The sequence below is a fragment of the Ambystoma mexicanum genome, chromosome 1q, assembly GCF_040938575.1.
Source record: "Ambystoma mexicanum isolate Mex_15411 chromosome 1q, UKY_AmexF1_1, whole genome shotgun sequence".
NCBI lineage: Eukaryota > Metazoa > Chordata > Amphibia > Caudata > Ambystomatidae > Ambystoma > Ambystoma mexicanum.
This window is the reverse complement of record NC_090922.1, coordinates 845,055,174-845,067,980: the sequence shown is the minus strand read 5'-3', so window position 1 is coordinate 845,067,980 and position 12,807 is coordinate 845,055,174. Positions and strand designations below refer to the sequence as shown.

At 43.6% G+C, this 12,807-nt stretch overlaps 2 protein-coding genes across 5 annotated transcripts in view; one reads left to right on the top strand and one right to left on the bottom strand.

The window, feature by feature from the left end:
- The window catches only part of NOS1AP (nitric oxide synthase 1 adaptor protein), a 1,516,567-nt gene that overhangs the window by 1,396,886 nt on the left and 106,874 nt on the right, over nucleotides 1-12,807 (top strand). The window lies entirely within an intron of this gene.
- The window catches only part of LOC138537868 (spermatogenesis-associated protein 46-like), an 88,805-nt gene that overhangs the window by 14,984 nt on the left and 61,014 nt on the right, over nucleotides 1-12,807 (bottom strand). For 2 of the 3 annotated variants that reach the window (XM_069641487.1, XM_069641484.1), the window contains exon 3: nucleotides 9,142-9,252. The exons of the other annotated variant lie outside the window; for it this stretch is intronic. In XM_069641487.1, the coding sequence (XP_069497588.1) occupies nucleotides 9,142-9,252 (111 nt within the window). The remainder of the gene's footprint in view (nucleotides 1-9,141; nucleotides 9,253-12,807) is intronic. 3 annotated transcript variants of the gene reach the window in all.

Below are 12,807 nucleotides of genomic sequence, written 5' to 3'. Positions count from 1 at the left end.
GTGGGATCAGAGCAGGAGCCAGGACGCTGGCAGATACCCCAGGGAGTTTGAGGGGCCCAAGATAAGTGAGCCGTGCCGTGGCCACAGGTGTGGTAGCCTCCAGCACACAATGTGTGCAGCAGGAGCTGCGGGCGACTGAAGGTGAGAGAGGACGCCATCTGCTGCTGGAGAGAAACCTCTCCAAATGCCGGCATACAGAGAAGAATGCCTGCCATGCTCGCACCAGATGTTCCGCCGACCTCGAGAGGAGAGACAAAGCTGTGGGGTCAGTCAGAAGGAGCGGCAAAGAGCCGGTGAGTGTCTGGAAGAGCACTTGGTCCCCGGGGCACTCCGAACAGATCATGAATATGTCTTTGAAACCAAACACAGCAAATACCTATTGAATACTGAACCAAACAGAAACTTGAAACTGAATATAACTAATGCATAGTAAATACCGAACTGCCTGAAAACTTGACACTAATTATAAAGAATGCATCATAAATATCGAACTGAATGGAAACTTAAAAATAAGCCTAATGAATGCATTTTGAATGCCGAACTGAATGAAAAGGTGGAATTAAAGATAACAGATGCCCATTGAATGCAATAAAACCTTTATGAGCAAAGCAAATCTTGAAGGACAACCAAAGTGCCCATGTGAAAATAAACTACAGAAAAGGGCATAAGTGTGAAAAAATGCCACAGAAGGTGGGATATGAATAAAACCAGACAAAGGAGGACCTTTATGAGCGAATGCGGTAATGCCACAGACTGGCAAGAGGTGTGTGACAAGGGATGGCAGCACCTGGGCAGCCACCGCCACGTTGCCCAGGACACATATGTCTCTGCGGCCTGTCTGATCTGGCTCGCAGGCAGGCGTACAGGTGCCACGGCCCAGGGGCGGTAAAGCTGCCCTAGACGTAACAGCTCGGCCCCCCTGCTCATAGTCTCTTGGGGGGGGGACTCCCCCATGCACCACCCAGCACCTATTCAAAAGATTAAGGCCTGAGCGGGTTGCTCGAGGTAGCGAGCCCCCCCTCCCCAGGTAAGCTTCTCTCTTTCTCTCCCCTTTTTTCTGTCCTCACCAACTGTCTCTTTTCAAATCCTTCAGGATTCTTTTTCTTTCCCCTGCCCAGCCCATTCTTGCGCAGGGCAGTTATTTTCTATTGTTGTTTTCCCTTTCTCGATTCTTTTAACATTCCATCCAGCCCCACGGTGGGCGGAATGGTTTAATCCACAATAAAACATACACTCACAGACAGAACACTTAAATAAAACGCATACACTACACTTTTTAAATACACCTTTATTACCCTGGTGTCTGTGTCTTTCTTTCTGGTGTTTCCTCAGAGGGCCAGCCTGTAGCCCCACTTACCGCGCCCCATGGGGCCACGGGCCACACTGAAGGTCAGTGATGGCTGGTTAATAGTAGCACAAGGGACTGAGCATAGCGAGGAAGCCATACCTAGTTTAGTTTATTAATTTGTATTGCGCACCAAACACTCAGGTATCTAGTCACATTCAGCATGAAACAAGGTTACAGATACATTAAAGCAGTTACAGAGAGTGTACAGGGGATACAAATAAGTACGATAATGATATATACAATATGTACAGGAGGTGTGGAATGTCCGCATAATATACAGATGAGTTGTATACAGTGGTACAGTGAACATTAGGTATGGGCAGATACGACAGCGTGATGGCAACTCCTGAGTGAGAAGCCAGTTTTTCACTTTCTTTTTGAAGCAAGAGAAGGAGGGTTCTGCTCTAAGGTCTGTAGGAAGGGAGTTCCACAGTTTCGGGGCTGGGATGGGGAAGCTGCTACCCCGTGATCTCTGGGGTTGAATCTGGGGATTCTTAGGCAATGTTGTTTGGTGGTTCTGGTAGGACGTTCGACAAGGTTTTTGGAGAATTTGTAAGTCAGATATTTGGGTGCTGAGATGGCTGAGATGGCTAGGCACTTGTGTGTTAGGCCTAGTGTTTTGGAGGAGAGGCTGCTCTTGATTGAGCCTATGTGGAGATTACGTTTGGTGTTTGATATGTGATGTGATCTGAGAATGCTGAGGGCCGATCTGAGGGCGTTTTTTTGCACGATTAGAAGTTTAAGTTTCTTTTTGTTGTTTCGAGATATAATGCATTACAATAATCCCGTTTTGAGAGAATAAGAGCTCTGGCCAGAGTCAAGCAGCTTATCGAGGACAGGAATAGCCTGCAGGCGTTGATTAATTTACAAGTGTATGCTGTGGCATAGGCTGTCGCATTGACTTGTTTGTTTATAGTTAAGGAAGAGTCCAGGTAGAAGCCCAACATATTGACTTCTTTGGAGACTGGTATGGTGCTGCCATCAATGTTGAAGGCCTTGCACTATTTGTCCAGTTTATTTAGTTGTGGTTGGGAGCCGATAAGAAGAAGTTCCATCTTGTCATCATTGAGGCAGAGACCATGAGTGGCCATCCATGCCTGGATGACAAGATAGATTTTATTCAGAAGTTTAGCATCAAGGTCGCGATTCCCCGTGATGGGTCTGAGAATTTGGGTGTCACCTGCATAGTTAGTGTAGGAGACACCCAAATGATCAAGGTTGTCAAACAATGGCTTGGTAAATATATTCTACAGCGTTACTGAGACGCAAGACTCTTGGGGAACTCCACAAGTCACCTTAGCTGGTTCGGCAGAGGCGTTAGGTGAAAAGACACTCATTGTTCTCTGGTTTAAAAAAGATTGGATCCAGGCAGTGGCTTTGTCGGAGAAGTGAGCTGCGGACGATAAGTGGGTGCACAGTACTTCGTGGTTGACCAAGTGAAATGCTGCCGATAGGTCTAATAGTAACGAGATGGATAGGTTTCCTTTGTCTAATTCTTCGTCCATTAAGGGTGTTGATGTACCATTTCTAGGCCTAAACCCTGATTGCCGTAGGCCTAGCAGATTGTTGGCTTCTAAGTGAGCCTGAATCTGAAGATATGCAGCTCGGTCAAGTATTTTCAACAGAAAAGGTACCGTGGTAATGGGGCGGTAGTTAGTGGGGATGTTTTGGTCGAGATTGGGTTTTTTCAGTAGTGGATATACCATGCATAATGTATGGGGTAGTCTGGTTCCAGCAAAAACAGACAAGGGAGGTCAAAAGACATACAATGTACAAACGGGACAGTAGGGTAAAGCGTATAAAAATCCAATAGGTGTTGGTTCAGCAACATGCACACGTGAATTTAAAACATTTTCTTGATGCCATGCCCACACATCTATGACTGAATTCCCACTGCAAAATGTTCATGCATTTTCCCACAAAATATGCTAGCATTTACACTGTAAAGCAGTTTCATGATGCTGCTGCCCACAGTATTACGCCAACATTGCCAAAGTGAAACTATCATGATGCGGTTGTGCCCAAAATGCAGGCCGGCATTGTAAAATGTCACAGGAATTGGTTTAAAGTTTTCTTACTCTGCAGACGGAAAGTGCAAGTGCATCACTTCAATTTAGTACAAATAATTGTTGGGTCTCCAACCCTACACACTCCAGATGTTTTGGACCACACATCCCATCAGCCAAAGCCAGCATAGGCAATGATGAGAGATCATGTGAGCTGTAGTCCTAAACATCTGGAGAGCCACAGGTTGCAGACCCATATCTTATTGACATTGGAATGGAGTAAGAAAGAGGGCATTCACGATGCTCAGTCTCCCAACACCTTTTACATGCAATGTGCAAAAAGGTCAGAATGTAGCCATTTGTGCTTTGACAAACCTTTTACAGTAGTGGTATAAACACTGTTCTACACTATCCATTACAATCATTAAAAAGAGGGTGAAAATGGATGGAAAGAATAATTTAAAAGGAATTTGAGAAAGCTGTATTTCTAGCATACCACTCCCAGTATTTCAGAAATATCACTAACGTTACAACTGGACTGATAGGCTTTCAGTTTGTAACATGTGCCCAGTGGTGATGCCAACCATGCTTGTGAAATATATATATAATAATTATTAGGAATGTATCTCACTTTGATTCCTGAAGCAATTCCATGGGAATAACGTGCAGCGCTCTCAAGGTACTTCCCATCAGGTGTAGGTAACCCATCTATTCCTGTTTAACTAATTTCATCCTGTCACTGTTAAGTCAGAGACATAATTTCACCAAAATGCCTGGGATAGCTGAAGTGACATCACATGTCTGGGCTCTCAGTGACATCACAGGAATTGGTGCCATTTGACCACGCCCCGGAAGTGACATCCTAAGGCATTATCCCTCAGTAAACTAAGAAAAATATGGTTACAATATCAATGTAAAATGGCACACATTTAATACAAGAATGAAGCATCTTATTTAGCAGTGTCTAAAGGCCCAAATTATCACAGATGTGTATGAACCCAAATGATAAATCCCCTCTTTATGTGGATCAGCCCTGTTATTTCAACGTGACTACAGAGCGAAATGACAGTCTGGGGGGATAAGGGTGGATTGGTGGTGTAGGGATAAGGGCCAGCCAGAAGGGGAAGAGCAGGAGAATATTTCACCATAGAAAACGTGTTCTTATACAGTTGCTCTTGCTTCACTGGCACAGTGCCACCTGAAATCATGGGGTGCACAAATCTGGGGTTAGGCACCTGTGAACTCACCCCTCCACAGTGCATGTTGGGGACTGGAGCTGCTCTGCGCTGGCCCACTAAACTGCAGCAAAAGAAATTCTGCTACAAGACCAGGGGCTCCATGAGCAACCAACCTACTTGCACATTACTTTTTCTTTCTTTCACCAATAAATTAGGGCTGTGGACCTGAGCTGCTCTGCGCTGGCCCTCTTGACTGCAGCTAAATAAATTCTGCTACAAGACCAGGGGCTCTGTGTGCAACCAACCTACTCGCACACTTTACTTTTGCTTTCTTTTACCAATAAATCACGCAAACCTTACTTTTTAGCATATCAAGCTATTATACCTTCTGGGTATGAACACATTTTCAAAGCATGCTGCTTTATTGTGGACCATCATGCATAAGAAAGACTATAAATTGTGGAGTTGATTGCTTATACTTTGGGGCAGCTCAGCCCGGAGAGGAATCCCACGTGCCTTGGTGTCGCTGGCTGCTGCTGCACTCAGAGCCCTTCTCTGCCCTGCCTCTGCCCCGGACGAGCTATGGTTGCTAAGCAACCATAGCCCAAAACGTAACAGACGTGAAGGCACGGCGCCACGCTGCTTCCACTAGCCAGGTCTGGGTGGCATCAGGCAGTCTGGAGCTTGCTCTGTTTTTCAAATAGTTTGTTGAAGCAACAAAGTATTTTTTTAAAGCGCAAGCTCCAGGCTCCAGCCCAGAGCCAGAGGTCGCAGAATTATGGCAGGCATTGCTGGGAGACGGCAGGGGTCGCTCTGGTGACCTCTGGTGACCCCAATTGACAACCCTGTTATAAGTACAGCATTGAACGTCCCAGAATGCAAAGCAAAAACCAGGACTGAACGAGCCAATCCATCCAAGAAGAAACAATTTGAGGACTCTGCAAATGCAGAATACTCATTTAAGGCTAGAAGGGGTTTCAAGTGTGCAACACATTATTTGTACTGTGTGAGTACCGCACATTGCAGCTTGATCAGTTTAATCATTTATTAATAAATGACCCTCAATGCACACTACTGTGAACGCCTCAGTCTTAATCCAGCAGGAGACCAGTCCCGGAAGCTTTGATGCTGTAAGCCAGCATGTTCTATTTAATGGGTAAGCAACCTTCTCTGCTCCTTTTAAGCAATCCCCAGCCCAGATCTGCACCCCGATAGAATGCATTTGCCATCCACCAGAGCAGGAGAAATGAGTGCTAGTTGCACTACAAACAAACATAGTCAAAATAAGCCCCAGAGTAGCCAAATCAAGCTCAAACAACATCAGAAATCTGATTTCTGCCACACAAAGGGATTTTCTGGAGCCCAAATCTGCTGGAACTAGCCTAGTCTGGGAACCCTAATTACTTAATAAAAATGTGCACCTTTTTCAAGTTTAGAGCTTGGAAGGGGAGTGTTATGAATGTGTTGACTGGGGTATTCATCATATCGGGGTCTGCCTGATGTGGTCATGTAAGGGTCAGGCAAAGACCTTATTCGATGAATGCTCTAAAGGGAAGAAAATGTAAACTGAAGTACAGTGTATCCATGCATAAATCCGGAACCCAAAGTAGATAGTAATATTTTGGCCGAATTGGATTTGCCCACTTTAAACCAAGACTAAAAATGGAAGTAGGGTGTAACCATTTAGCTACAGATGGCATCAGTAGTAGAAGGTGCTCCCTTTTTTTCACAAGTCAAAATGTTGACAAGTAATCACGCACCCTACTTGTAGTCTTAGTCCCACCCCCTTTTGATGTTCCTTGATATAAACTTAATGTACATTTGATATAAAAAATGTTTATCGATTTTTATATCAAATGTATATTTGATATGAAGTGTTTTCTAATTTATATCAGTTTTGATATAAAGTGAATATACATTTTATATGAAATCTATATAAAGATGGGGGCAGCGCTCGACTATGTTGCTTGGTCGAGCGCCGAGAGTGAAGTGAGCTCTGTAGACAGGGACTGTGAATCTAGGGTTTTGCAGAGTGAAGTGTTGATGTCACAGAGGGGTTCCGCCCTAGGGTGATAGGAAGCAGATATACATTTTATATCATTATTATATCATATTTATATCAAATTGATAAGCCCCCCAAAATGTTTATAGTAAATGTACGAAACCCCAATAATTTTGTATATAAACTTTATAGGCAGCGGAAAATTATCTTTTTGACATGAAAATGTATATAACAAATATAAAAAGAAATGTTGATATAAAAATGTATATATCAATATTCAAAATCATATTTATTGGATATAAAAATGTATATAAAAATATTGTAAAAATCAAGTTTTCAATATGAAAAATTATATAAAAATCAATATGAAAAATCATATTTTTGATATAGAAATGTATATTAAAATGTATATTTTTTACTATAAAAGAATCATTAACACATTTTATAATAACTTCCCCGAAAATGTTGACATACAAATGTAATACCTATCTGATATGAACTGGCTTTGATGCAGAGTGTATATAACGAAAAGCAGTTTACTTTATAAGTAAAAGTAAAGTGTGCTTCCCAGAGCCCGTACAAAAGTCCAACTATTGTTTTTATGGGCTCCACAGCATCTCGTGCATGGCTTACATGTGTTCCTTCTGCCGTGCTATTACCCACCAAAGAGATGTGAAGCAACACTGCTGTGGGGTTTTCATCTACGACGAGACCTGTGGAATCCCAGGAATGTGCTGACACACATAGCAGCATTCTATCCAGATCAGCAGAAAGCATAGGGATATTTATATTTAACTCTCCAGAATACAGGATGCTTTGTGCCAGCTGTATAAACAGACCGCCCTTGAAAATGCACACAAACAATGTTCATCAACTAAAATCAATGGTAGTTAGCAAGGCTATTTTTAACTTATGACTGAAGGACAGCACAGGAAGCATCTGCCTAAACTTAATTTTAGATGTTTCCTGGGGCCAGCGCTACTTGCTAATTCTTGCTGAGTATGCAGGAAATAGAATGTTGTGCTTCTGTTGATAGGAAAAAGGGGCACTGGAACCAGGTAACATCTGCAGGCTGAACTTAATTTTAGAAGTTGTTATAAGGATACAAGAAGTTAACTATTCACAATCTATGGTACCACCCTATCATTATTGCAAAGTAAGCAGAAATACATACATCTGTGCATTGTTGATAATGAAACAACATTGAGCTTTCACACTTTAAAGGGGCTCTTCTGACCACTAGGGTTATTGTCAACCCCATTGGAAGAGCATCAGTGTGATGAACCCCTGCAGTGTCACCTAATTGACTTGTAAGAGCTGACTGGAACTCTGCATGGGGAAACCTTGCTTTTAGGCTGGGTTTGATCCTGGGCCTGTGGACATGCCTGCTGTTTATTCAGATTTTATTTCAACAACAGCATAAAGGCGAAATGCACGGTAGCATCCACCACATGGCATGTTCCTGCTGTACTTTAATTTTTAAAAAGCCATGCTTTATGGTAAAACAGCAGTGTTGCTTCACATCTCTTTGGTGGGTCACAGCGCGCTAGAAGGGACAAATGTAAGAGCACACAAGATGCTGTAGACCCCATAAAAACAATAGTTTCACTTTTGTACGGGCTCTGGGAAGCCCACTCTGCTTATAAAGTAAAGTGCTTTTCATTGTTTACACTCGGTATCAAAGCCAGTTCATATAAGATTGGTATACATTTGTATAATAAAATTGTTATCAACAAATTTTTATACCAGCATTTTCAGGAAAGTGTATTTAAAAAATGTAAATTTTAATATTGTTATATACATTTTTATATCCAAACATATGTTTTTAATATATTCTATATACATTTGTATATCCCAAAAATGATTTGTAATATTGATTTATATATAAATTTGTATATCAAAAATATTTTTAATATTTTTAATATACATTTTTATATCAAAAAGATATTGAAATAATTTGATATTTTCCACATCCAATTTGATATGAAATGTATATCTGCTTCCTATCACCCCGGGGCAGGACCCCCTCTGTAACATCAACACGTCACTCTGCAAACCCCTAGATTCACAGTCCCTGTCTTCAGAGCATACTACACTCTCGGGGCTCGACCAAGCAACATAGTCGAGCGCTGCTCCCATCTTTATATACATTTTATATAAAATGTATATTCACTTTATGTCAAAACTGATATAAATTAGAAAACACTTTATATCAAATATTCATTTGATATAAAATCGATATCAACCATTCTTATATTATTTTTAATCAAATGTATGTTGTTTATATCAAAGCACATCAAAAGGGGGCAAGACTAAGACCGGAAGCAGGGGCGTGACTATCTGTCAACATTTTGACTTGTGAAAAAGGGGCCCCCTTCTACTACTGGCATCTCCAAGGTAAAAATGATATCAGCACTTAGAGATGTGTAACTGCAATACATTAGATCAATGAAACCTAGCCCCACGGCTAACATAGTTAAAAAAAAGTGCTGTTTTCCATTCGTCCATTTCCTTTTTTCAAATTGTTTTTACAGCTACTTGTTTTAAATTTGTGGCAAGACAATATGTGTCCATTCTGCAGGAGAGACGTATGAGATAGAGCCTCACCATGCAGGAAGCGTACGCTGGCAAGACTGCTGTCGCTACTGAAAGAATATCGCCGGTGTTTGTCCCTCTCCTCCAGCCTGGAATCGGCCATCAGTGCAAGCTTAGGCATACCTGCAGGATGAGACAAATGAAATTACACAGACTGAACACAACTTTGCTTCCACAAACCAATGACTGATAGTGCTGCTTGGAATTTGGAGTGTTGCCACTTTTATTTAGCATGTGGCCAAAAATGATTGGTTGCTAGCCCCAGAAATAAGGTCCCATGTCTGACAGGACCTGCGCCAGAATTGGGACTTAGATTCATCTGGAGGCTACTGACAATTCTGAAGCAAAATGTGGACTCATTGTTGCAAAAATGTATTAAGGGACATAAGATACCTTAGGCCAAGACGATCCGAGCACTGCCACCTACAATCTCGGTCATTCGACCCATGAAGCATGTGTCAGTAGAGGCTTTCGCTGCTACTTTCTCTCCTCCTTCTGCACCTTTGGCTGACTCGCATCCTAACACAGCCCTCTCTAACCTCCATCTTTCTATCTATGACACTCTTGATGTACTTGCCCTTGTCATGAGGATCTGCTTGAATCCTAAATCCAAGTGCAACTCTTGGTCCGACTCAGTTCTCGTCACCCTGAAATGCAAGTGCAGGGTGGCTGAGAGGAAGTGGAAAGCTACTGAAGCACCATCTGACAAAGTGGCCTGCTGCCTGCTCCAAAGGCAGTACAGACTCTGTCCTCGCCAAGAAGAGAGCACACATCCAAGCCTGTGTCTCTCCGGCATCTAACAATTCAGCCAATCTCTTCAAAATCTGAAGGGAGCTGGCCAACCCTGCTGCAGTTTCTACCTCTGCTGTCTCTTCCCATGCCCTCTGCATGGCATTGGCCTCTCATTTCATCACTAAAACCGAGGACGTGCTGTCCCACCCTCTTTCTTCTTCTTCCTCCTCCTCCTCTTCCATGCCTGACCTGCCTGTGACTTCCTCTCCTCCTACCTTCTCTTCCTTTCCCTTGTTCACCCCAGACAATGTTTCTATACAAGTCCGATCTATGAAAGTCTCGTCAAAACAGGTTCTTCCCTGTTCTTCCAAAACCATCAAGGACCACATCGACACTCTTGCTCCAGCCCTGGCTGATTCCTGCAATCGCTCTTTGGCCACTGGAACATTTTCCTCCCACCTGAAGCACTTCCGTGTGCACCCTCTCCTCAAGAAGCCCTCTGCCGTTCATTCCACTCCGGCTAACTATCGCCCTATCTATATCACTCATTTCTTCGGCAAACTCTTGGAGAAACTGGCCATCCCCCAGCTTAACCTTCACACTGAATCTGTTGGTTGTCTCCATGACCATCGGTCTGGCTTTAGAACAGCCAGAAACACGGAAACGGCTTTCCTGAACATCTGTGAAAGTTCTCCAACCTTCCTTCTGTCCTCATTCTCCTTCACCTTTCTTCTGCCTTCAACATGGTCAATCATGCCATAGGGCTCAAGTACCTCTGTGATTACCTGGGTATCACTGATCAGGCCCTGACCTGGCTGACCTCCTTTCTCACTGACCGACCATCTCAGATCCAACTCCTCTCTTCTATCTCTCTCTTCCAACCTGATACCATTGACATCTGCTGCAACACACACTGGCCTTTGTTCGTGGTCTTATGTTTCCATCTACAGAGGTTTCATGGTCCCAGGGGTCTAACCTTTATCTGTGGCTTTTCAACCAATACCTGGCTCCTCTCACCCACCGCATAGCTGCTCTCTGCTCTAACTTTCAGTATTATGCAGATGATACTCGACTCTCAGCCGCCTCTACACCTTCTCTCATTCCCAACAGTCTGTTTCAATTCAGGAGTGGTGTGCTGCTAATGATCTCTGCCTCAATGCCAGTAAGACAGACCTCTTCCTCATCGGAACATCAGCTCCCTCCTTTTCTCTCTCTCTCTCTCTCTCTCTCTCCCTCTCTCTCTCTCTCTCGCTCTGACCGCTGGATGGAACTCATGGTGGCAACAGTAAAGACAGACACAAGTGATAACAGTTCAAGGGTGTTTATTGATAATAAGTCAGGATGTGATTGCCAGGGGTCTCCCTTCCCCACATTTTTCAGCATAGGCCAAGGTGGGACCTTGCAGCACAGCACACACTCGATCTTCCTCAGCACGAGCCGACAGTTCAGTTCGAGCTAGCACAATACACACTTAAGCTTTCTTAGCATGAGCCGACAGTTCAGTTCCAGTTATCAGGTTCTTCAGTGGTAAAGTCTCTTCATTAAAAAGTCTCTTGCCTTCGAGGCCTGATGCATCCAACAAACAAACAAACAAACAAAAGGTTCTTGTCCAACAGTTCACGTTGGGTGATGGCTTTACCCCTGGGTCCCCCTCTTCCGGGTGCTGACCCCTCACGTATTGTATCCAACCAATCAATTGAGCAGTTCCTTTCTCAATGAACTTTGGGTAATGACTTTTAACCCCTGGATCTTCCTCGACCGGGCTCAGACCCACTTGACAAGGGGGACAATTCACTTCCCCTGGTCTTCAAATACTTCTCACTTGCACGTGTCTTAATGTCTTTTTAAGCAGCACTTCAGGCTTAGTCTCTGATTGTCTGCTTTCCTCTTCCGGGTTCACTTTCAACTTCTACAAACAGTCCACTGTACTTCGGGACATTGGACCTTGCCCCTTTTTGTTAGCATTCCTCCGCCGTGTTCACTCTTGCCAAACTTTGCAACCCTCTTGGTCAAAGACTTTCGACGTTATAGAGGATTTCCAAGACCCCTGTATGACCACTTTGACTTCTTTTCGCATCTTCCTAAAGGTATCTGATTCCGGTAGTTTCTGCCAGTGGTAATTGCCCAGAATTTCCTGCGGGAGCCCCCATGTGGTGCTGGACTTCTCTGTTGGTGGTTTTCCCCTTTGTTCCTCAATCATATTTTTAAGTCTTTCAAAGTTAAAATTAGCTGTTGGCTACTTTTCGTTTAACACAGTTCGGTTTCTTATCAATTCGCCCCTCGACTCACTGGCTGTGATGAACCACTTGCCTTTCTTTATCCTTGGAGTCAAGGTTGGTGCCACCGAGACCAGCGTCCTTTCCCAGCTTGGTTATCAGTGGAGGAGGGTCTCCGATACCATTGACATCTGCTGCAACACACACTGGCCTTTGTTCGCGGTCTTATGTTTCCACCTACAGAGGTTTCATGGTCCTGGGTCGGAAAGGTCAAGGTCACTTATCTCCTTGTCACCCTCTCCGTATTCACCTTCTTTCACCTCCACTTGAACTGCCGTGCTGAGTTAGCCCTCACGTTGTGCAGTCTGCCTTGCTCTCCCTCTGCTCTGGCGATCCACCTTTTATCACTGTGGGGAAAGTAAAGGTACATCAGGTGTGCATGATTCGGGTTAATTGTCTGACTCTTCCTGTCCCTTCGGTTGGGACATGTCGGGTAACCAGTTTTAACATTAGTCAATTTTTTATCATAGACTCTTCCCCAGCACTTTTGTGTCAGCTGCGTCACCCGCGCTAGATCGAGAGGTGAGGTGTCCTATTTCAGGATTACCATTTTAAAGCCCCTTGGTGTGTTATTTAATTTCTGGCCCATTATTGCTGCTACTGGGCTGTTTATTTTAAAACTCTGCCGTTTTAATCATTTTAACAACTTTGAATTTGTGTAACATTGTGC